At 37.9% G+C, this 25685-nt stretch overlaps 1 protein-coding gene across 10 annotated transcripts in view; it reads left to right on the top strand.

The window, feature by feature from the left end:
• The window catches only part of LOC121298944 (transcription factor 12-like), a 102076-nt gene that overhangs the window by 59964 nt on the left and 16427 nt on the right, over positions 1 to 25685 (top strand). For 9 of the 10 annotated variants that reach the window (XM_041226289.1, XM_041226293.1, XM_041226288.1 and 6 more), the window contains 6 exons: positions 4910 to 5042; positions 6311 to 6363; positions 20265 to 20364; positions 22153 to 22292; positions 22975 to 23119; positions 23247 to 23311. In XM_041226289.1, the coding sequence (XP_041082223.1) occupies positions 4910 to 5042; positions 6311 to 6363; positions 20265 to 20364; positions 22153 to 22292; positions 22975 to 23119; positions 23247 to 23311 (636 nt within the window). Of the gene's footprint in view, positions 1 to 4909; positions 5043 to 6310; positions 6364 to 14747; positions 14924 to 20264; positions 20365 to 22152; positions 22293 to 22974; positions 23120 to 23246; positions 23312 to 25685 lie in introns of those variants that run through there. The other variant, XM_041226297.1, reaches the window with a different exon arrangement.

A 25685-nucleotide genomic window follows, 5' to 3' on the forward strand; every position in this document is an offset into this window, starting at 1 on the left:
TATATGGAAAACCCCTTTCAAAGCTTCAGTATCCTAAAGTCATGTTGGGGTTTATTCCACTATAAAATACATTGCTGTTTGTTTTCTATATTCTTCTATAGTTCACTCTTCGTGGCACTTTATTGTTGAGCAGTTTGTTTGCATTTGCCATGTTATCATGTAGTTGTCTTTCTAGTGCATAATAAAAGTCTTTTACATGTACAACTTGAAAGTTACTTGTTACAAGTTTTTAAAAGTACCGTGTTGAAGTCTTTAGCAATCTTTCATTGAGCTAGAAAATGTGTGGCACTTGACGTGTGCTTTTGCGGCATTAATTCAATTCCTCAAGTGAAGAATATGCTTTTTTTTAAACCTACTTATGTTACTGCTGGAGTACTCCTGTGTACTATTGTTAATAAAGCTGTCTCCCTCCGAAGCTTCCTGTGGTGGATCAATAAGGAAATCCAATTCTAAAATAATCTGTCAATGTTCCCAGCAATATTATTACATCGGTCTCTTTGTAATGGCCCATCCATTATGCTATGGTCATGAAGCTAATGCAAGGTGACTCATTTAACAGCTTGTTATTACAGCATCTGAACATGATGCAAGACACATCAGGTGTTATTGAGTTAGAAATTCTAAATGTTCCAACGCTGTCAAACAGGAAGGCACTGTCCCTTCTATAACAGTGTTAACGATCCTTCAGATGACTTGCTTGCCAAAATAGAACAATACATATATTATAATTTCAGCTTTTGGATTTTTTCCAAACAGGTCCACTGCTGTATTTTCATGTTACAACATGGGCCATTACAACTGAAGTGGACCAATTGGGATTGCTCAAACCCATATTTAAATGAACGAAAGCTTTAAAAATGATACGATCGTTATTTGTTATAGTCTTGGTCATCCCCCACATGAAGTGAGGTGAAAGGTCATCAAAACGATTATTGTATCCAGTTTGTCTATAATGCACTGTAAATTGAGTAAAATGAGGAAATGTTCTTCTGTGTTAAGCAGTGCTAGTGCTGACGAGGACAGTTTGGATGTCAGGAATGTGTTATTTGAAATCACTTTATTATGTTGCATTGTTTCGGAGCTTGGTACTCCAGGTATCTGCCTCTCTGTTCTCTCTATAGCTCTATTCCAGTGACACAGATTAGCCTGATTATTCTGGCAGGATGCAGTTGATGGATGACTGGCATTATCTTCTCAAACCTGCGTGACATTTCAGCATAGATGATGATATTTAAAATTTGGAGAAGCTATTCTGTATTGAAATCTTCCCATATCGAGAGGTTTTTAACATAATAAACCCTTGAGATAGAATTTGGGATAACTGCAGTGTCTACTATAGATGCAATGTTCCGCATAGCACAGATTTGGTGAATGCATGTCAAAAAGATAAGCACTAAAGCTTTACAAGCTCAAAACAAAGTGTTTTAATGGAACCTTGTTTACAACAAAACACGAAAGAAGGTCACAATCAAAGACTCATTTTCATCTGGTTCACGTTGATTACTTATTCATGCTACCTTTGTTCATGGAAACATAATAATTGTGTTTCCCATAATCTTCACTTGAGATTCTTTTAGATACAAATCTGTACAAGCTACACTAATAATGTGTACAGGCCCCAGAATTTAAAACACTAGGTACGTCTTTAGATTATTATACGATTATTTGTGTTTTACCGCTGACTTTGTGTCTTTTCACTCCTACCATTTCCATGGAAAGCCCATCTTGTTTACAGTACATGTGACATGAATCTGCACACCTTAATTTTGCTAGCCTGTGATCTGGAGTGTTAAGGTTTGATAATTATTATTTTATCAGCCTTATTCATTATCGCCTTCAATAAAACAAGTGTTTATATTGTATACCATGTCAACATGCTGTGATTGTGAACAACGCACTTAATACCCAATCACACTCAGTGTGGCTGACAATAGGAATCAATCACAACTGTGTACAGTCTTGCCTGATATTTAGTATAATGTCAGTAACAAAGTTCTTCAGTATTCTCATAGGCTGATTGCATGCTGATGGTGCTAGGGAAGCCTTCCACTGTCTTTCAACAAATCTCTGTCTTAATTCTGCAAACAGATAACTGACAAACACCTAGCCAGGTCACTGCAGAGGCAAAGTCAGGCAGTATTTCTAGAGGAATACAGAAAGCCTTGAGATGTGTAATGTTTCTACTGTTGAGCTCAGGAAAGAGTTTGCATCAGTGAGCCTGATAAGTGATGATAAGCTTGGTTCTGGAAGGTGGTAATGCTTTACAGTAGCTTGTGACAAACCGTGAAATGTCTCACTGTTTCCAAGAAAACCTTCATAAATTGTTGTGAATTGCGCTATGACCTACATCATGAGATCTTGGTTTGATATTGCTTTTTTTGTTTGTTTTCTTGTTTCAACTCGCAATACGCAAACGCAAAGTGTGTCATTCTCATAACTATTTCTTTGTTAATCAGTCCCCTAAAACTGTTCCCCTGGTCTCTTTATTTTTATTTATTTTTTATTATTTTAATTTAGAGTGACCAATTATTATTCTTATTTATTTTCCTCCAATTTGGAATGTCCAATTATGTTTTTTTTCCTCACCGCAGCAAGTCCCCACACAGCACAGACACTCTGAGGGCGTGTAAGGCTCCTCCAATCTCACCAGCCTAAAGCCAGATTCGCTTTTACACCGAGCGATCCAGAGCAGAGGAGGGCGGGGCTACCGATCCCAGAGAGCAGAAACCACCTCTGCCTCTTATCCACTCTGAATGTGCTCGGTGTCTGGCCAATAGGGTTCGCTGCTGCGCGATGAGGAGAAGGAATACCTGCCGGTTTCCCATCCCACATCCTAGGGGCGTCGGAGCCAAATGTGACGCCCCCTTCGGAGCCTCCAGCAAAGTTCGGCCTCTTTGCACAGCCTGGACACGAACTGCTGCCGTCCAAGCTGTGTGACATCCTGCGCTCCCAGTGGCACTGCTTTAACTGGTCTCATTCTATAGCTTCAGTGGAAATCATTGCTTATCTTAACGCTATCCTTCACTACACTTGCACATGTGTACCCATTTATTTCTGAAATAAAAGCACTTTTCAGTAGCGGATTTGAACCCTGTCCAAAGTGCCTGTGTTATCCATTAATATAGACTAATTCTAAATGCTTACTTGGTTTAGCTTTCATGAGTATGCAAATAGGAGCTATAGTTTAGTTTAAAAGAATGTCGTTTAGACATCTGTGTTTGTAAGTATGCTAATCCAAGGTCTATTGGCTGGAGTTTTAGGAGGATAACCCTCTGTTGATTATTCCCTTGTAATTGAGTCTAGCTGACTGCAGGCTCAGACATTCTATATTAGGTCTGTGGTTAAGCTGGGTCTTCTCGATGGTTTTGTGAGTCACCGGCTCAGAGACAGATGGCTGAGAGTGAACCCTGTCCTGGTAGCACTAACCACTAACCTCCTTCCTTGTCATTGTGTCCTGAGGGGGATTTAGAATGAGTATATCTCTCTTGTGTGTTTGTCATAAGATGCCCTAAGGTCATGATCAGTGCTAATCAATAATTTTTTATCCTAGACTTAACAAGACAGTAAAATCAATAGGTTGGACTAATGACATTGATTTTTTTTAAACTGCAATTCAGTGTTTTTTTTAACCAAAGTTGTTTACATGCATGCTTGCACCATTCTTGACAGTTCATGCCTTAAGCTAGTTACTGATACGGTAAGATAAAAAGAGGTTAAGACATTTGTATGCTGTGTACCTAATATAAAAAAGTGACTTTTACTATATCCTTTTTGTTACAGTGGAAGTTTTTTTTGTTTGATACCTCGTTGAAACCCATTGGCAAAAAACACTGAACATTAGTATTACCATGTATTGCTTCGTACAAATGACATATTTTGCATTCATGCAACAGGCGTGTTAATTCTGGACTTTTACATATGTGAAAATAGCATGTTCTAATATTTTTTCTTATGATAGTCTAATAACACATTCATTACCATTTCAGACACTTTTTTTGTTAGGGATCCATTTGTCCACATTTCAGTTAAGACCAAAAAACAACCTTAGGTTTTATTGCTTCTTTAAGGCTGCATGGCACAGTATGCATGTGATGTATTCATGCTTCAGAGTTCAAAATAAGGGAATGAATACATTGAAAAAATAAACATGTGATTCAAATCAGGAAAAAAAAGTAAATATTGCATTTTAACCCCTAGGAATACAATTATTACCATCAGCCATAATATTAAAGAGAGAAAGAAAAATATTGACATTAAACCATTTTAAAGTTCCACACAATCTGCATTGTTGAACACACAGTAAAAGCTGAATTTGGGTTCATTTTTGTTGGAGTTTCAAAACTATTACTAAGTTGTAACCTTACTTACTAGAAATGAAAGAATCTGTCAGGCTAGTTAACACACCTGTTTGGCTAGTTGCCCATCTACCAGCCTGTAGTGCCGGGACATGTGGTTCAAGTATCAGTACATGTTCAATATTCCACTACATGGCCTTGTGTTGCCATGTAGTGGAATATTGATAACATATGTTGTGTTGTGTGTTGTCGGATAATACTTTTTTGGAATTACATTTCTTAATGATAGGATCCTTTGCCACTCTACAATACACTGAACGTACTCCTTTTCTAATTCATTTGAAATGCATGCTTCAGGTCTGAAACTTTTTTTTTTTTTTTTTAAATCTGTTTTGAAGCATTAATATTTTCCTTGAATTGATGGGAATTTTATTTTTTATTTTTTTATTTCTCCAGAAGGTAAAAAAAAAGGCCTAGGGGCGAGTCGTGGTTGAAAATCCAGTAAATTACAGCAACTGTCTTGAACATATGGTATAATGATTGGTATTATCAGCTGCTTCAGGCAGTATTTGTAGCGTGAAGTGATGACAGGGTGTTATCGCATTGTTTTACAGTCCAGTCTTCGATCAGACATGGGGCTTGGAAGTCCAGGACCGCTGTCATCGTCGGCAAAGCCTGGAACCCCGTTTTATTCGTTCTCTTCCGCAAACCCACGACGAAGGACACTTCATGACACTGCGCCACCTGGTCAGTATCATATGCTACAGAAATCTTCACTTGCCTGTAGGAAATGGGGTACCATCTTTTAATGAACTTTTTGTAAAGAGAATAACGCTTAATTTTACAAAAATAAAACGAAACAATGGATTAATATCATTCAGGGTCTAAAAGTGCTACTCAATATATAATAATAATAATAATAATAATAATAAGAATTACGCTTTTCAAAATACGCCCCCTAGCATCTTAGAAAGTGAATGTTCAGAACCTGTGCACATGTAACGGCAGGGATGGAAATAAGACTCCTACTGCAGAGCAGTATTACCCATTCCAGATTTTACTACATTACTGTACAAAACCATCCTTGTACTACCATTAGCACCAAACCACAGAGAGAGAGAAATTTCTTCCCATTTACAAATACCGCTACTTAAGTTATATAATCACTCATTTAAAATCTTTAGCACTAGATGCCTTTTTAAAAATCAAGAGGCCTGTTGAATCAGAATGCTGTCCAGATACTAATGATTAAAACCAGCTGCACATTTAATTCTAATCATCCTGAGATACTTTTACAGTTTCTTGTGCCTCAGGGGACAAAACCTATTTCTGTACCATTTTGTACTTGCTTGTTCAGGCATCCCGCTTCAAGCACGCAAATGGTGGTTCTGCTTTTCTCTGTCTGAAACGCAGACGACACAGATCTGCAATGCACTGCCTGTTTGTTGACTGACAGTAATGGCCAGGAATTACTTGAAATAAACTCATACTGCATGTGTCACTGGATATTAGTATACAGAGTGATTATGCATTTTTTATGTGACTTAATAGCACCATTATAAACACCAGAACTACTGTAAAGCATTCCATATCATTGTGGACTTCAATTTCCATATCCTGATGTTTTATTGCTATTATGAGGTATGCCCAAGGAAGTCTCTAGTTTCGGTCTGTGCGTATTCAAATTAGATTTTTGATGCAAAACAAACACACACACACACACACACACACACACACACACACACACACAAAGCATCACACCACTGCTGTTGTGTTTTTTTCTTTTTATTTTTTTGGACTTTTTTTATAGCAAAAAGTTGTACAACTAATTCATTTTTAATAACCCCCTGTGTGATCTAAGCATGTGAATATTTCTGCTTTACTGGAAACCCTTTGGCTTCTCAGTGGTTTAATTTGATGTTCATTATACAAAGTGTCATACGCACACACACACAATACAGAATCTATGTAATATTGCAAACCTTGCAAACAGGCTTCTTTTTCTCTTTTTGCAGATCCCTTACAAGCAAAGAAAGTGAGAAAGGTTCCTCCTGGACTGCCTTCGTCTGTGAGTTTCAGATTATCTCTGCCTGCATTTTCGAAACAGATCTGGGTAACAGACGATTCGTATTGCTGCCACTGAGTTCATAGCAGTTTTCCCTGTTCAATGACATTACAGAGAGCACATCATGTGTTTGTCTCCAGCCCACAAACACTGCACTGCTAGCTGCCGGACGCCCCTAATTTGATAATAAACATTTTAGGTTTTCTTATGTTAGTGCGAGTGATATGCGGCTTGCCAGTGCACTCCAGCCTCCTTGTCCGAACCACTGAATACCTCTCTTGGGAGGATTGCTGGGACATAAACTGTCAAAGAAGATCTCCAGTGCAGGTCTTTTGATGTTTAATTAGTCATTATGTTGCTGAACAGGAGGACAGACAGAGATTAATAGCTGTGAATTTCAGAAATTTACATTTGTAATAATCCCAGTGGAGCTGAAGACATTAAGATTCGGGGGGAGTCTACAGCTCAGCGTGCCTCGGTAGGGCTGGTCTTATTAATATACATAAATCACTAGTCAGATGCTTATTGTAAAGCCCTGGTGGATTTTTTATTTTGTTAAAGCCTTCATTAAGCCTTTCTAACTTCAGTCCAGCATCAGAAAGGATTTAAAGCAACTAGTTTGTTGATCCCTCTTTGCTTGGAAATGTATCCTTGGAGAATAAAGGGCTTCGAATGGAAAAGGTTGGACTGGCTTCGGTTTGGGGGGGGGGGGGGGGGGGGGGTGTGTAATCTTATGTGATGCAATTATGCTTTTGCAATGTTCATTTGGTATTAAATATGCTTCACTCTTTAAAGACGGGAAATTATTTATAAATGAACCAAGGTTTAGAAAGTAGTGCAAAAGAAAAAAAGAAAATCCCTGGGGCAATGAGGGAAAGTGCTTTTTTTTCCCAGAACAAACAAGTGAGGAGGGAGAGCGAGCGAGTGTGTGTGTGTGATAGAGAGAGAAAGAGGGAGGGAGGGAGAGAGAGAGTGTGTGTGTGTGACAGAGAGAGAGAGGTTGAGCGAGTGCGAGTTTGGCTGCTTGCGGGGTACATGTCTTTGTTGTGTAAATGGATGTAGGGCTTTTATTTGTCAGTACTTAACACATGGGCGCAGGTGCACTTGGATGAGTCATAACTCAAAGCAGTATTTGCTGAATGGAACAAAGTGCATAGACAGCAGCGACAGAGGGAATAAAATGCATCTTTTTGTAAATTCCATTTTAACTCTGGGCTATACAGAGGTCTCTCTCTCTCTCTCTCTCTCTCTCTCTCTCTCTCTCTCTCTCTCTCTCTCTCTCTCTCTCTCTCTCTCTCTCTCTCTCTCTCTCTCTCTCTCTCTTCTCTCTCTCTCTCTCTCTCTCAGTAGCGCTGTGAATCTTGAGATAGAACATATCTGATAGCCTTCTATTCCAGATGGAGATGAGGCTGTTCTTGTTCCCGGGGACAGCTGTGTTCAGAACCTGCAGCCTACCTGGAAGCCAGTATTGCAGCTGCAGGCACTCTTGAAAGCTTTTGCTTGCATAAGCACCAGGGCCCCACTAGAGGCTGAATAGCTGCTTGATAAAAAACATGAACACAATGCTTCCAATCATTTTTCCCCAGGCCAGGAATATTTTTCAGTAGCTAAAAATAGTTTGTTAGTTTACATTTGAACAGTCGTGCATTATGCAGTGGTGACTTTAAACTTGGCTGTAGGTGACTTGGGCTGGATTACCAAAATGATTTGGTTGAAAATAAAAAGGACCATCATAGTCTGCATTTCCCTTATAGTGGAGGTTTTTAAGCCTGTGACAAAGTAAAGCCCTGTGTGTAAATAGGGGGCAAGGAAAGCCCTGCTGGTTAATGTATTTTGTTTTTATTTAAAAAAAAAAAAAAAAAAAAAGTGTGGTTTTGAAAACAAATGTGTTATTGTGCAGAATGTGGCCATCTCCTGAATTGATTAATTTGTTGTTAAATTGGAAATGGCCACGTGTGTATAAACATATGTGCTTGTGTGTTTTGTGGTGGGTATTTAAAGAGGGTGTGAGAGAGAGAGAGAGAGAGAGAGAGAGAGAGAAAGGGAGAGGAATAAATGAAAAACAGTCAAAATAATTTGTTGATTTGCTGGTGGAGGTTTTTTTTTTGTGTGTTTTTGTTTAAATTTGTATTTTGCTCGATGAGCTGTTTTGTGTAAAAAAATTATTTACACAAAACATAATCCACACCGCTATAATCCACACTGGTGTCCAGTGTGGATTATAGCGGCACCACAGACCCAGGCCAGAATAGGTACTTCGGGTACACTTTTTTTGAAGATAATTTTTTTTGTTGATAGTGAAGGGAGACATGGAGGTAGCCGGGATATGGCTTTTGGACCCCAGCACCCTCCAGTGTCTAAAAACGAAGGGTTAAAAACACCTCACTTGGGGACCAAGCACCGTGAAATGCTGCAGGACTTTGTCCAGTTGAGGTCTGAGTTACAGCTTAAGGGGATCCGAGGGTCCGAGAGTACCTGCTGCTCCCTCCCACCGCAAGAGGGAGAGTACCCGCTGCTCCCGCCTCCACCACTAGGGGGCAAACGGCCATGCCAACCTCAGCAGCCGCTCCATGAGCTGCTGAGGGGAGTGTGGCTAAAGCCAGGGGCTTAACGGTTGCCGTCGCCTCCTAAGGGTCTGCTCATGCTGTCACCTGCTGAGGGTACACACCTGCCGTCGCCTCCCAAGGGACTTCTTTTGCCCTGTCCTGCAACACCTGGGGCTGCCAAGCCTGCAGTGCTTAGGGCTGCAAAGCCTGCAACACCCAGGGCTGCAAACCTGTATCACCCGGGGATGCCAGCTTGCCATCGCCCGGGGATGCCAGCATATCGCCGCCCAGGGATTTGTTGTTTCTACATGTGGCAGTTTCACTGCCAGAAATTCTGTGGCCAGAGCCCAAGAGGAGGGAGCTGCCGGCTACAGAGAAGACGGGAGAGGTCAAGAGACCACCTCCACCAGCAGCCCCTACCACCACTCCTGTGCCACAGAGCATTCAGTACCCAGAATGGAGGAGCCCAAGCGTTCAGTGCCCAGAAGGGAGGAGCTGGAGCATCCAGCACCCAAGAGGGGTAAGCCCACATCTCCAACGCCCAAGAGAGGGGAGGCCAAACATCCAAAGCCCAAGAATGGGAAGCCCCAGCCTCCACCTGCTGCTCCCTCCTCCACCACCAGAGGGAGAGTACCTGCTGCTCCCTCCTCCACCCTCTACCGGGCCTCCTAGACACCTGACCTTCATGTCTGGACGTGTGGTTGCTGGGCCTGACTCCCAGGTCGCGGCACCACCAGGCAGATATTTGTGTGTTTTTGTTTTTTGTTTAAATTTTTATTTTGCTTGGTGTGCTATTTTGCTGCAAAAGTGTTTTGTTTTTTTATTTGAATAATAAATAGGCGCACTAGTGCTTTCAATCAGCAGAACCCGTGTCCCTGTCAACTTCCTGGTCTGGGTATGTCACCACTCCAGCCATCATTTACTGGTCCCCAGTGTCAGTTGAGACAAATTAACACAAACAGAATTTTATCTGTCATTCATTTTTAGAACACTTTTTTCAATATAGTATTTTCCCTATATAAAATTACGATGAGGAAAAAAAAAAAAAAAACGAATGTGGGTAAACTCATTTTCCCTTTTAAAGCTCCCTGATGATTTTAAGGTTTTTTTTGCTTGTTTTCTAAAAAAAAAAAAAAAAAAAAAAAAGAAGATCTTTGAACTTGACATGTGTGATTATAGGAAAGATCCTTACTTGTACACACACTTGCAAACCAATTTACAGCTGGTCTTTTTTAAGGATATTCTGACTGGCAAATTTTCTGAACCTCTGCTGAAGTAGCATTTACCAGCAGTTCGGAGTAAGCTGCAGCAATCTGGGGCTTCAAACGTCTGTTCCTGGAAAACCATGTTTTAAAATAACTTGTATTAAGGATAGGGTTTGGGTTTTGAAGGTGCAGACATAATCACAATGCTTGATGTGACATTTGCTCTGTTAGCTGTGGTAGGCTAGGAAAAAAATTCCGCTCTCTTAAGGGAGTATAGCCAGCTAGAACCCTGGCTGTGAATGACAAAAAGATTGTCATTTGCTTTTGACAGATCATTCAAACAACAATCTCGCTTTGTTGAGAGTCATGCTAAGCAGAGGGCTGGGAAACAAAATGAAGAGGCTGCATGGGAGCACCCTGTCTGGTGAAGTACCTGAAGAGAGGATCTACTTAGTCTGCAATTTACACTGTGTTTATAAAATGTTCCCTAAAGGCTGTTTTATTCAGATGCTGAAAGGACTGTGGTATATGGTAGGGGGCTGCCCTGCAGTTGTGTAAAATCCATGCAGTATCAGGATTTTGCTTACAGAGCCATCTACAGGATAAATCAAGAATTGTTTTCTACATGGTTTGGCAGTACAGTACCTACAATAACAAGGTCAGGAACGTCTTTCGGGTGAGACATTTTTGTAAGTGACTCTGCAGCTGATGCATGGTTCACACACCCTTGTCTCGTATCTTGTAAAGCGCTTTGTGATGGTGGTCCACTATGAAATGCTCTATATAAAAAATAAAGATTATTAATGTGACTTAGTTTTGGGTTTCCTGAGATCATAGTTTCTTCCTTAATCTTTCCACTTAAAATGATTTAGTGTTGCTCTTATCTCTTTGTTGATAGTCCAGCTTGGTTACATTGCCCACAGTGGGTTTATCTGTAGAGACACAAGCTTCCCTCCTTGAAACCTGCAGGCCTCATTGTCATTATGTGTATGTGTACAGAGAAGTAGGCGTGCCCTTGCTACAGTTTGCATCAGTAGAAGGTACATTCATGTTCACACTCTATAGTATCTCGGGAAGAAAAAAAATCAATTTTTTTCTAAACAGTGTGTTTTCTATACTGATAACACATACAGAGCTGACATTCTTTTATGGCTTTTTAGTATAGGAAGGGTTTGAATGCTGTTACAAAATTGTTGGAACAGTGATTGTGAAGCGGTGTCTAGCAGCAGCACTCATGGTTTACCACCAGGGGGTGATGCTGGGTTTCCCAGAATCCTGCTGTTCAGTTAATTGTCCTCGGTGGAACTCTGATGATCAGATATGCTCTGTAATCTGTAACTGGAATGATAGAACCTTCAAAAATTATTCTCAGCAGAGTTCTTTACATTTGCCAGTGGCTTTCCGAAATGCTTCATTGTCTGCAGACGTAAAAATTCCACATCTCTGCATATTTGCAGTTTTTAGCAGTTTTAATTTAAATGTATAATTTAAAATTTTTGGACTAAACGAGTGCACATGTATAATTATTTGGGACTATAATCAGTTGAAAGAGCTATATTAATTATAGTGTAGTAAGGTTTCCCTGGTAGTGTAAATTATTGTATAGTCATCATTACAGTACATTTTTATTAAGAATTTAGGAGCCTCATTTTATAAAAAGCAAACAAAAAATATAAAAAGCAAAATTATTTCTATAATGGGAGACTCAGCGGCACATACACACACCGTATATATATATATATATATCTTATATATATATCTAATATATATATATATATATATATATATATCAAAATTACTTTTACCATACAATAATTTTTACTGAAACAGGAAAATCTTACACTAAGTGACTATTGTACTGACACGGCACTTAAAACATGTAAAGAGATTTGTGTAACTTAGTGAGACCTGACTAGCTTCAAAAGGTATCAAGTAATTTGTGTAAATAAAGGGTTTAGTTGTCTAGCAAACAGGTGGCACTAATTCGTATCGCTGCTGTATTTTTAAAAGCTGTCTTTCTGCAAAATGAGTGTATTATGTTTTATTATCCAGACTGAGATGGTAGATCTTCAGCGTCTCAGTCCTTAGTCGTGTGAGACAGGCGCAATAAAGAGGTCAAGTGACTTGTCCAAGGTCACACAGGCAGCCAGTGGCTAAACTGGGATTAAGTCTAGAAACAAGAATGCAGGATATACAGGGTTAAATTGTGGAAGAAACTTCATAAGCACACAATGTAAAGGATGCATTATACCAAGCCAATATATACAATATACATCAGAGAATATAATACTGTAAAATATAATTGATTTATAGTTCTTTGGGGACCTGATAATTATTTGTATTTTATTTACTGGCATTGTGGTTTTTAATTACACTTGAAACACAAAATTCATAAAGTTGCTTTGTGATCTTTAAAACTGGAAATACAAGTGATGGTCTCGTTAATGTAATACATGCATTTTGAAGCAGTTATTTGTATTGCCATTTTATTTCCATTGAGCTGCATATGGTATTTGGTATACTTTCCAGCAGTTTTAAAAGTTAAGTGTGCAAATATAGTTGTGGCACTGGAAAGCATTAATGGACTAAAACAGTGTAGAGTGGATAAAAAGTTATATGTATGTATGTATGTATGTATCAGCCCCATCTCCAGCTGGCTCACTTTGTCAGGCTGAGCAGTGGATTAACCCTTCACACGTGACTCGGTAAACGGGTACAAACAAGAGCATTGACCAGGGCGCTGTTGACCAGAATGTGATCCATTTTCAGTGTAATAGGATTCTCCCTTGAGGGGAAATAATATAGTGCAGCTGTGACATGTTCTGTGTTTCAAGAGGTTGTTATTGTTAGAAGTGAGTGGGGGCACCACTATATTAAAAAAAATCAATTTCTGTCTAGTTCTGTGCAAACCTGCATTACCTATATATATATATATATATATATATATATATATATATATATATATATATATATAATATATACACACACACACACACACACACACACACACACACACACACACACACACACACACACACACACACACACACACACAATTTTTTTTTTTTTTTTTTTTTTTTTTTTTTTTTTTTTTACAAACACTAGTTAAAAACACACAAAGAAGTTACAAATTATTGATTTTGCATTGTGTTGTTTTTTGTTAGGACAGTTTGTGAAATGCTTAATGGTAGCTCTTTGGGACTTTATCATGTTGTTTTTAAGCAAGAGCTAGGTGACCTTTTAAAGATGTTATAAAAGCAATTTCCTTTAAAAAAGAAATCTATTTGTATTTAATCACGGATCAAAAGCATTCATAAATAAGTGCTTTAGAAATATAAAACAGAATTAATCGACAGAACACGAACAAGACACAGAAACTGAACCACTGTTTTGTCTGTCTGCCGAAGCAGTGCCTTTCATTTCATTACAATAAAGCTATTGAAGCACTTCATTTCTCCCAGCAGAAATGCCTTTTAACACTGAGGGCACGGTACAGTCGGGATTGCTTTTTTAATCTCTTACTGTACCAAAGTCAACAGAATCTGGGAGTTCTGAGAGATTTTACTTCTCCCTGTCTGGAGAAGACAAAACATTGGCAGAGAGGTTCAGGGCATGGCATTGTTTTGTAAATCAAAGGGTTTTCACTGCTCTCCATAGTGCTGAAACAAGTCTTTGTGGTCCTCAGGGAGGGAGGATGTTGCACGTCATTCTTCTGCCTGGCATTTCAATAGCCTGACGTAACATAGTCTCCTTTTGCAGCAGCTGCCTGTTTTCAATATTTTTTTTGTTTACTGGTTAATGGTATAGCGGTATGCCATTCATTAAAACTCTGGAAAACACTACAGGTATTGGCTTTCCCATGTACTGTTTTGCACACAATAGCTTTGATACACTGTTGTGTAGTTTGTTGCTGGTGCATCTGTGTTACAAAAATGTAATTTTTCCAAACTGAACGCTTGGTTTAAAAAACATTTTGGTAGTTAAACATATTACATGTTAGAGCTGGGGTCAGTGTTAAGTCCTAGTGAACCATGGATTGTAAAATAATTCTAAATAAAGGTATTATTTTTAAACATAAAAACAGTAAGCTAACTCCTCCTATATTGTGGTTTTCTTATGACTGAATGTGGATCTGGCATTGGTTTTCTAACAAGCTTTAAAAAAGCAGTTTCCTCCTGCTCATTTTAGAAAGATAGTGAATTTCTGGAGTGGGGAGCAGCTTAAGACAGAGCCAGATGGACAGAGTGGCTGGAGGTGCCTGAACCTGGCCTGTCATCCACAAGTGCTTTCATTTAATTAGAGCAAAAACAGACGATTAACCCTCTGTGGATAAAGCAACTCTATGTGTTTATTGCTCTGCAGCTTTCTGTGCTTTTAAATAAAGCTAATAAATAATAGCCTACTTATTTATGAATCTGATTTGGGTTAAAGCTCCAACTTTTGTATTTTTAAAAGCTGCTTTGTTTTGTTTTGTTTTGAAGCCGACAGACACTGAGGTTGTTTTTTTCTTTTCCTTGGTATCAGCACTTCTGAAGCTTAGGCTAAAGCTGGCAGACACACACCCCTCGACTGCTTTGCAGAATGGTTCAGCCCTAATTTCCATAAGTTACTCCTGAGACTATCCATATGTGGAGGCATAGAACTGAAGGAATTAGTCTTTTTTGAACAGAGTGGATGTATGTCTTGGGGAAAAGGTAGTGCACTGTTGCTGTACCCTGAAACAGTCTAATTATAAAAACCAACATGTATTGCGCATACCCTGTGCCTGGAATGGGTAGCAACTCTTTGATGTTTTACTACAATGGGAAAACGGTAAGCACTTTTTTTTTGTTTGTTTCTTTGTTTTTTTGTTTACAGCTTAGTAGTTGGTTGACTGATCAAAAGGAGAAGCACGATACTACTTTCATGCTGTTGTGTATTTGTAGTATATTTCTGTTCAAGTCTCATTTGCTCTTAGCAGGAAAATACATTTTGTCTTTTATTAGCTTCTTATTTTAATCCACGCTTTGCTTTAGACCAGTTGTAGAAGTATTGCATTGAAACTGAATGTATAGGTTTAGCAGGAGAATTTCTAAGCTTCACTCTTACCAGATGGTTGGAGGAGTATTCTAAACAGCATTTTCCAAAGTGGAAGCAATCAGTTCTGATATGTGCACAACAGTGTTTTGGAATGGTAGCTGCAGTTGTACTACAGGATACAATATTTCTTTTAAATGATTTTGAAATGACAGTTTTAATTCTTCTGTTGTTGTTGAATCTTTTATTTGTGCTTTGAATAGTATGTTATATTATAGAATACTCGTTCTTGTATTTAGCTTCTTACGTCCAGTATTTTGTGATTATGATTTAATTGACTAAACTAGACAATCTATGGAAACTTATTTTTTTAATTGGCAGATCTGTACAGTAAGGAGACAGATGAAAACCCCCCTTTTTTTTATAGTTAGCTATAAGAATAACAAACATGAGTCTGGTAATGATTAGGGAACAGTCAGCCTGCTAAGGTTAGGGTTTCCTGTTTGGAGTTTGAGTTCCAAGTCTTGGCTTTTCTGTTATTCCATCTGTTTCTAATCAAATCTGCATTCTTGACCCTACGGGAAGCTAATCCAGGTTCTGGCCATGTCAGTAAAAGTCTCTCTTTGATAGCAGCTTTTTCTAAAAACTTTTATCTTCTACCTTGCCCTGTAAAGTGTGCATTAGTGGGAAGTCATCCATGAAAGATCAGTTTCACTGTTGGTTTTGTGAACTGTTCTGTCAGATTTAAGCAAAGCAATATGTAAAACTGAAAATGCTTCCAGTTTGTTCTCAAGGGGGTGAAAGACAAACATTTCATACTAATCATACTTGGTAAAAACATTTTCCTGTGTGTGTGTGTGTGTGTGTGTATTATATATATATATATATATATATATATATAAAATATATATTCTAAGTCTCTCTCATATATATATATAGAGAGAGAGAGAGAGAAATATTTATATATATATAATATATCTCATATCTCTAAAAACTTATATATCTTTTAGAGTAGAGAGAGAAAGAGATTATATATATATCGCTATCTCTTTCTCTATAAAATATATATTATTTTAGGATAGAGTAGAGGTCCCGATCTATGTCTTATATAATAAAATCTCTCCTCTCCCTCTCCTATATATATATATATATATATATATATATCTGGACTATATCTCTCCCTTAATCTGGTTGCGATAAGTATTAAAGCGGAAATTTTTTTTTTTTATAGTACATTTATGTAACTTTGAAAATCACTATTTTTTTCACCTTTCAGTCAAGTGGTGCTTTTTGAAATATTTAACGACCATTTATGTACATAGGGAAAGACAGTTTGTGATCGCCATTATATTACTATGCGATTGGCTGTTTGGTCTGGCTGCACAAAAAAAGGATTCTTGCAATAGCTGAAATGGAAATGCATGTTAACTTATTACTGTATTTGAATAGTTTATTCAATTAATACCTTTGAAGGTGATACTAACATTTAATATGCACCTGAAAAGTCAGAAATGTTTGATGTCAATACAGTAAAATGTGTACAATATAACATTTGCCATGAAAATTTGACTTCCATCAAGGTTTTTTTTTTTTTTTTTTTAGCCATACACGTTCTCCATGAAAACGTTTCTCTTTGTTCCTGCAGCACTAAAGAAACACTTTGATCTCTCTTTTTTCTTTCTTTTTTAAAAGTATTTCCAGGCTTGCGTTGGATAGAGGAGCTGAGAGCTAGAGAGGGGCAGGGGCTGAATTAATAGCGTGTGTGCCAAGTACAGGTGACAGGTGACCCATATGATCTAGAGCAGTAGGTAAACACATGACACATTGTGTTTGGGTCTAGGGATGAGCTCTGGCAATTTATAATTCCCCAGGATAGTTTCATGAAATATTCATGGACTCTTACAGGGAGGGCTAGGAATTTGGATTATCTGCACTGAGTTTTTTAACACCTGCGGATATTTCTTTAGAAGCCTATGATTTGGTAAACTGTTACCTGTGCATATCTTCCCTTGGTGCCTTGCTTTAAATTGTACAAATAGTTTTAGTAAATCCACCTGTTTTGGCAGATGTGTGAGTGGTGTGGTGTCTATTTTTTAAAGGTGTTGTCCTTCCTGTTCAATATCCATCAAGTAAAAACAGGAAGGTATAAACGGGCGATTGTAAAGCTGGAATGGTTCATGAAAATGTCTGGCGTTATCCTTTGATATGCGTTGGCTTTCTCGCAGCCCTTTTCCTGTCAAGGTTAGGAGCGCTAAAACAAAGTCCTGTTTTGAAGCAAGTGCAGAACTGTTTGAGAGGAATACAGTTTTGTTAACCATAAAAACAACAAAAGGTTAAAAGCTCCTTCGTGTGATTTTAGTTTTCTGCAACCTTTAGATTGAATTTGTTTCTTTTAATCTACCTGTAACAGACCGGAAAATCCAACATGCCTTATCAAGAGAAGACAAGATTGAGAAACGAAGGTCTTTTATGTTTAGTCAGAGTGTCGGTGCCTTTTATTGTTATGTTACATTTTAAAAAAAAAATAAATCCCCTAAGGCTATATACAATAATAATGGCTTGTACAAACAGGATATTTCATAGTCACTTACATCTAAACTCACAGCTTGCAGTTACTCTGTTCGAGGCAGTGTTTTGGAAGCCGTTTTCCGAGAATGTAAATGTGTTGGCAGTGTTTGACTTTTCCTTTTATGTATTTTTCAAGGGTTTAAAAAAAAAAAATGGCAATGTAAACAAGTTGTCTTCCTCATTACATTTTACAGTAAAGAAATGTGGCCATTTTAAAACCCTACACCAAGTGTATGAAGTTAGGGCTTTTGAGAGGAGTACAGTACATAAACTCTACTAAACCTGAAAGTATTGATTACCAACAACAAAACACTAATTATCTTAACTGTGGTCTTTCCTTCCACCAATGCAACAGGCAGTAAAATAACAACACCAATTCACACACTACAGTTTAAATATCAGCAGAGGCTGATGCTTTTAAGTATTTACTCACAAAGTGTGATGAAGGCTCTCTTCATTCCCTAGTGGCCCTAGTAATTTTAGGCCTTTATTAATGTTCGACCAGTTAGCTGAGGGAAATTAGGGCAATTAACTTGATCCTGTGCCATATGCTGTCCATAGCAGCCCAGACAAGTGTGTCAGCCCAAAAGAGTTTTGCTGGTTGACTTTGTAGGGCTTTATTGAGTCAAGCTCCCCCGCCAGGCTGGCCTGTTGTCTACATCAGACTTTATTGATATTTCAAAGTGAAGGTAATGTTCATTTCCATGGGCACATCAAAGCAGCAGGAGCGGGGATCAGGTGTGATGCAGACTGGATCTGTATTTTTTTTCAAATAGCGTACAGCACTCGAGTGACATGCTCATTTGTCCACTGTAAGCACAACAATAAACCAATGAATTTTGTAAAGATTATTTTTTTTTTAACCTTGTATTTTAATACCATTTGATAAATCAACCTTTTAATCATTTATTTATTTATATTAATGTGATAGTCATATATTAAATGTATGTCAATTAACCACCAAATACTGTAAATGCAGCATTAGGTAAAAACAGGATTTTGTATTTTGGCTATTAAATATTTCTCGCTTGTTCTATAAAACTTTTGCATTGACGATCAATGGCTATTTTTCTTTATTAAAAAAACCTTTAAACAGCCTTTATATTTATTTTGTTAATAGGACTTTATTAGCATTGAACTTTTTGTTATTGTAGAAAAGTGCCATATTTCTTCCTTTTGATCATTATGTGCTATTACAAAATAAAAAGTATGATTAAGTCATTAAAGCAGGATTTGGCACTCATATGCAGCTGATCGGATGACATGAGGACTGGTTTTAATTTGCTCTGCTCTGATTGTAACTGAGAGAGACTTGCCTTTTAGTGGCGTTGGGTTACTATTCCACTTCCATCTGGAGTTAATGAACTCTTAGACCACATCAGTAGAGCTTTGCCACAGGAACCCTTTGATGCTCTACTTTAGACTAGCATAGGTGCAGCTACATGACGTTACGCTTATATAATTGCACTGGACTTAAAAGGTAAAAAAACAAGTACTTGCAGTGTGTTTAGTGTCTAGACCAAAGTTTTGGAAAAACCCATTTTCAAATGAGTAAATATGACTATGCTGCTTGTGCAGAGGTGGCTAGTATAAATGTAAAGTTATACAGTGCATCTGGCCAGTTGAAATGATTTATTCTATTTGCTGCAAGTCAGAAGTTGAAAACTCTAACTAAAGTAACGCCTTTCTCACTTTCTCACATTAATCAAAGCACGTCTTTATACCTCTGCCACTATGTAGTGTTGCTTGGCTTATATTTCACTGGTTTGTGTTCTGACAGTGATGGATTATCCATCAGCTTCAGCATATGCTACATTAGTTTGTGCAAACAAAAGAGTGCCAGTTATTAAAGGTGATTTTAGTTAATGAGCTGATGCATGATGGGGTGCATTTCAAAGCTGACACGTTACATTTTTGTCTGGAAGATTTTGATATGTTCAGTCTATCACTCATTATGGCGGATGCAGATAAAAACCTTTTTTTTTTTCATCGCACAGCATATGAAGCTTCCCATGTATTGCTCAAAGTAATGAGAGAGTTGGTCACTTGCCAGTGTAAAATGTTCCTGCAGAGAATCTCTGCAACAAAGATTTAAGCATGGAAACTAGTGCTCCCATAAAGAGACTTTTTCAAAACCCATGCCAGACTTGAAAGGTGCACTGATATCCAAGCTTTAAGATCACACAGTGGGCTGAATCTTTATAAACTGAAGGAAGTCTGGATTAGGCACTGCATTGGTTCTCGGCACGTACCTCTTTACAGTAGAATCTAATCATGCTCTAGATAACAACGTAGTCGCAACGTATAATACAAAAATGCTCAAGAAAACACTTTGTTCTTCCTACAGAAAAGTCTATTGAATTTGATGAAGCTGTTGAACTGCATTCTTTGCGCAATGCTCAAAGGAAAACTTTGTTGGCTTAGTCATTACCCTGAGAGGCGTTGTTGATAAATAATGCCTAATACTGGAACACCATGTGCTTTGAAATAAAAAAAAATACTAAATGCATAGTTTGCATTTTGAAAATTACATTAGCAAGTTTCATCATTTTTATTTTATTTTTTTTAGGTGTATGCACCCTCTCCAAGCTCAGATGACTATAACAGAGATTCTCCCAGTTACCCCTCTCCTAAACCTCCCAACAGTATGTTTGCAAGCACTTTCTTTGGTAAGTTAATCAGCAGAATTGCAAATAAACTTTTAAGCTGTTCTATTCAGCTTGTGTTTTAAAAATTGAATTATTCCACTAGATGTGCTGCTTGAATGTACTTTTTTGTTTTTGTGCAGGTCAGTACTAGTGTGCCAGTCAAAGTTAACCAGCTGTTCATATTTTCATGTGACTTTATCTCTAGGTTTCTTCTTGTTAGTGCTGCCGTGTAATTGTTTGAATAAGGTGTCTGTTTTGGTGGCATGTGACTGCTCTTCCTTTTCTCCTGTTTCTTCCAAGATCCTGCTTGCTGTGGTCTGTCTTTGATTCATTTTACACATTTATGTGAATTAGATTTTTGGCTGGTGAAAGGAATTAGAATGACAATTTTGCTTCAAAAGACTATTTTGAACACTGAGTAATGACTTGTTCCTCGGGCTCTTTTGCTCCTTTGAATTTCATTCTATCATTACACCTGTTGCTAATTTCCTATTTTCAATATCAAAAGGCAGCCAGATGAGGCCATTTAGCTGCATTACTTAACCCCTAGTGGAAGGTATGCTGGTGTTAAATAGGCAGAAAGCTCTACCCATTTGTTTTCAGTGTAACATTGAGTGTGGGCTATGCCGCTGTGTAAGCCGACAGTGCTTTTCATCTGCTATGCATGAAAAAAGATTAGCTTTTTACTGTAATCCCATTTCTTAAATCTATGTTATGTAAATTGAGTTTATCCAGTTGACTCAGATAATATATAGTAGAAGACACAGAACTGGGGAAAGTTTTACAGAAAACTTTGATGCTAAAAACTGTTCTGTTGAAATCCACTGTCCATGAAAATATGAACTAAATTCTAATTATATAGATATATAACAAAAACTGGCAGATACCGAGTGACAATAATATTTTGCTTGAGAGAGAGTGAGCAGGGAAAATATTGATGTAATGAAAATGGATCAGGGTAAAATCTTTTAAAATCTGCCTGTTTGTGGCTACAAAACCAGCATTTCCGAAGATGCTTTGAAAAGTTCCACAGTCATTTTCTTACAAAGCCCAGACTAATTTCCAGGCTATATGAAATGTTTGCCCTTTTGCTCCACATAAATGAAATGAATCTCAGAGTGTTTGTAATTAGCAGAGGGGAGCTTTGTGTTTTCTCAGCTGTGGTCAAGAACAGGTTTTTATTTGAGTACAGTAATGAAACCAACGTTTTAAGTGCTCTGCTGTTGTGTGCTGCTGTCTGCAAGTGTTTTGTAAAAAAAGGTTTGAGCTTTTCAGGTTGTTTTAAATGTAACCAAATTATGTGCTTTAATATTACAATATTTAATCCAGAACCACCATTTTCATAATATAAACCTAAAGGGGTAATAGGTCTGTTTAAAAAAAACAAAAAAACCCAGCTCTCTCAATTATCAGGGAAGCAATGCTACAGGTTCTCTTTTTGTGGGACCCCACCTCTTTGCCAGTAGTCAGTGGGGTTTTGTTGCCCGTGGCACGCTGTGGCACGATAAAGGTGCTTCACAGGAGTCAGAATTACAATTAAATAGAAAGAACAGCAGCAAAACCTTCAAGGGATTATTGCTGAATAAAAGGGTTTTAAGGCCTTGGTTATTACCCCTCTAAAGACAATTAAGGAATTGTTTGCGAGTTGATAATAGCAACCAAATGGTAAAAGGTGTTTCTTTTACTATTTCAAACAACAACCTCACCTTTTGGGTTAGTTGAGTTAAGCTGAAGGGGGAAATAAACAAACAAATTAAAAAAAAAATACAGAATAATTAGTTGGGAACTGAAGTCTTGTCCTTTTTACAGATGGGACCCATAATTCTTCTGACCTTTGGAGTTCATCCAATGGGATTAGCCAACCAGGCTATGGAGGAATGCTGGGAAGCTCCTCTTCTCACGTATCACAGCCCAGCAGCTATGGCAACCTACAAACACATGATCGCTTGGTAAGGCATAAGTGCAGTGTTTACGCTGTATGTTTTCTTTCAAAACAGAATACTTGTGTATAATAAATTATAATTACACATACACAAACAATCACACAAATATGATATTAAATATGTGAAACTCCAGGAATGTGTGTGTTGCCCTCTCCTGGGCTGGGTTGCAATGGCCCTGCTGTAAATTCTCAATGGGCCTGATATCGGAGGACTGTGCTGACTAGGGCAAGCACTGAACATTTCCTGCCCAAGAGCCCTTTTGTCAGAGTTGGCTTTCCCAGTGTTTTATGTTGTTTTTTTTATTTTACACCTGCTAGCTCAACTCTCATTCACACTCACTGAGGTCCTTCCTTTTCCCCATCTTCAATTTCTTTGGCTGAAATTCAGCTCTTTTTGTATGGCTTTTGTACAGAACTTTTTGATTCACTACAGTCTGCACAGTGATGCCTGACACAGTGTAGCATGTGCTTGATTTAATGGCCAATCTAGTGATAATACTAATAATAATAATGCTTATAATAATAAATGATGATAGTACAGTAATGCTAATGAGGAGGATGATGATAGTAATGAACCGGCATATCAGTTCAAATACACACGGTGTTTAATCTGGATTGTAGCTGTCGCTTCAGTCTCCTTCATGTTGTATCGTGTTTAACTAATCACCCCTGTGTGTTTCCTTCATCAGAACTACCCACCCCATTCAGTTTCACCAGCAGACATCAGCGCCAGTCTTCCTCCCATGTCCAGCTTCCACAGAAGCAGCACCAGCACTTCCCCCTACACTGCAGCTTCTCGCAGTCCTCCTGTGAACGGCTCCGAGACCATCCTGGGTATGTTGAAACCAGTGCTTTTGAATTGTAATTAAACTACCCAGTAAACCAAGAAAGTAGTGTAATGTAACTTATTAGCACTACACAGTAGCTTGAACTGTGTGTCTTGTTTCTGATTGTGAAACAGGAAGCCGGGGGAATGCGTCTGGAAGCTCCCAGACAGGAGATGCTCTTGGGAAAGCCTTGGCTTCTGTGAGTACCATGTCTTTGCTTCAGGTCACTTCTTAGTTTCTGATATTGTGTCATTCTGCCAACAACATTATGTATAATATTGGAGCTTTGATATATAAAAAGATAATTAATAAAAAAAAAAAATCTATATACTTCTGACAGGCAACAAAACAAATCGGTTATTTTTTCTCTTACAAAATTGTTATTTTTGGTCCACCTCTGTCCAAGCCTTTTGTTCGTTAAATATCAAGGGATAAACTGTTGGAGTAAGCTAATGAGATGAGATTGTGAATACAAGTAGAATTACATGTACCTGTTCAACTCATGTATGCAGTAAACTGCCTTTGCTTTATCCTATTCGTTAAAGAATTAAAATGCAGTACAAAAGGCGAAAATCCCAAATTGAAGCTTTTGTTCAAAATCAGTCTGACATGAATCGTTTCAAAGTGCACCAAATCTTAATCCAACAAGCAAGAATCCCAAACCGAGCTTTTATTCCAAATCAAGCCGACGTGAAAAGTTAATGAGATCCTTATGTTTTTTTTTCTTTATTCAATTTTGCTTTGCCACATGGCTGCTCAACAAGCCCAAAAACAGAGTGCTTTTTGACAACCTGTACTCACGACAGAGATGCCAGCGTTACTCCTTTTTTCAAATTATCAATAGTTTCTGGCTTTTTTGCAACATAAAATGATATTCGTTTCGAATGCACAGTTATATAGCGCGCTTTTTATTAAACAAAAGCGCTGACTTCAATGCAGTGGTGGCATCCCGTGCGTACAGACCAGGATGTTGACAGTGTGTGCTTATAGCGAGGGTGTTCTGTATTGGCAATATTTGATTTGGTTGCATTTGAAATGTAAAATCAATTGAACTTGATCTCTGAGACTTTAAGAGATGCAGGAAGCTGTATGCTTATATAAACACCTTAGCAATAGTTATCCCAGGCTCAGTTAGATTTTTTTAAAACATTTTTTCGGTCACTTATATTTTTTCCAGGTAAACAAAGGATTGCTGGACTGCTGGGAAAATATGAATTTACTTTATTGTATTTTATCCTTGGTGCAGTTGCAGTATCAAAAAATACTCTGCTTCAGTATTAGTTAGAATAAAATAGGACAAATATGAAAAAAAAAGGCCAAGTTAGTTGTCAATGTGAGAAAAACAGGTTTTAAAGCTTTCCAAATCTATGTTCTGCTGGGAAAACCAGGACAGAAATGTTTAATCTGACTGGTGGGTGGGCACTAGTTGCCACGGTAACTTGGTTCTGTCATCCTGTGTTGTTGCTTGGCAGGAGCAAGCAGGTCATTCCATAAATCATTTCTGTCATAGCTGATGGTGAGGCGTTCCATCTGCTCTATCAGTGCAAGGCACAGTCGCTGCAGTTCAAATCCCTCGCCTCACTTCTTCACAGTTTTATTTCATACAGTCGTTTCAACAGTACGGTGATCAGTTGAAAAATATATGAAGCCAGTTCTGAATATTGGTTGCCTTTATATATGGCATCTAATTAAAAAAGAAAAATAAAGGAATCTGCTAGTAATATTTTAAATACCATTAGAAAATAATAATAATAATAATAACAACAGTCCAGACTACAAGTATATTTAAAGCTGTTTTTTTTTCTTTAGTAAATATTTCACCCTGTTAAAGCATATAACATTTAGTACTAGGTCTTGTGTTATCTATAACCAAAAAAAGAGACGGTATTTCAAATCATCTTCTGATTTTCAGAATTATTAACCCCTGATTCCAAACATATCCATGTCATGGTTGTGAAATACGGTGGGTGTTTACTAGACATGTTGCATTTAAAGTCATGCTGTTTGTTTGTTTGTTTGTTTTTGTTACTGCACTAAAATAATGCCCTACTTGAAATTTCAAACTACGGTATGTAAAGCAACCTTTGTTGTCATGACCGGGTATCAACTTCTGTACAGAATACTATGTGATTAAACATGCAAGGCCAGATAATACATTTGCAAATGTTTTTTGGGGCCTAATCCTGGATAATTGTGGTCTTAATCTCAGTATGCAAGAAAGCGAATTGCACATGAAAGTATTTACTCGCAACTTATGCATCAGTTAGGATAATGAACCAGTCTAGATAGAAGGGAAAGAAAATCTGGGTATTTGTGCCATTTTGTGCCAAACAAATAACCCTTGAAGATTGCGCCCATGGAAGGCTTCTGGCTGCAGACGAATCTGGTTTATTGCAGTGTCTAATATAAAAGCAAAATACTCGGGGCTTTAGAATAGATCATGCAGTGAGATGGTTTAACCAACACTTTTTTTTTGTACTGTATCAGAACTCCTTGTGTTTAAAAAAAAAAAAGTTAGCTCTTGATTCTCACCTCAGAAGTCTTTGAATCGCCTTGGATGTTTAAAATACCGA

Source organism: Polyodon spathula, chromosome 24 (genome assembly GCF_017654505.1).
Source record: "Polyodon spathula isolate WHYD16114869_AA chromosome 24, ASM1765450v1, whole genome shotgun sequence".
Lineage (NCBI taxonomy): Eukaryota > Metazoa > Chordata > Actinopteri > Acipenseriformes > Polyodontidae > Polyodon > Polyodon spathula.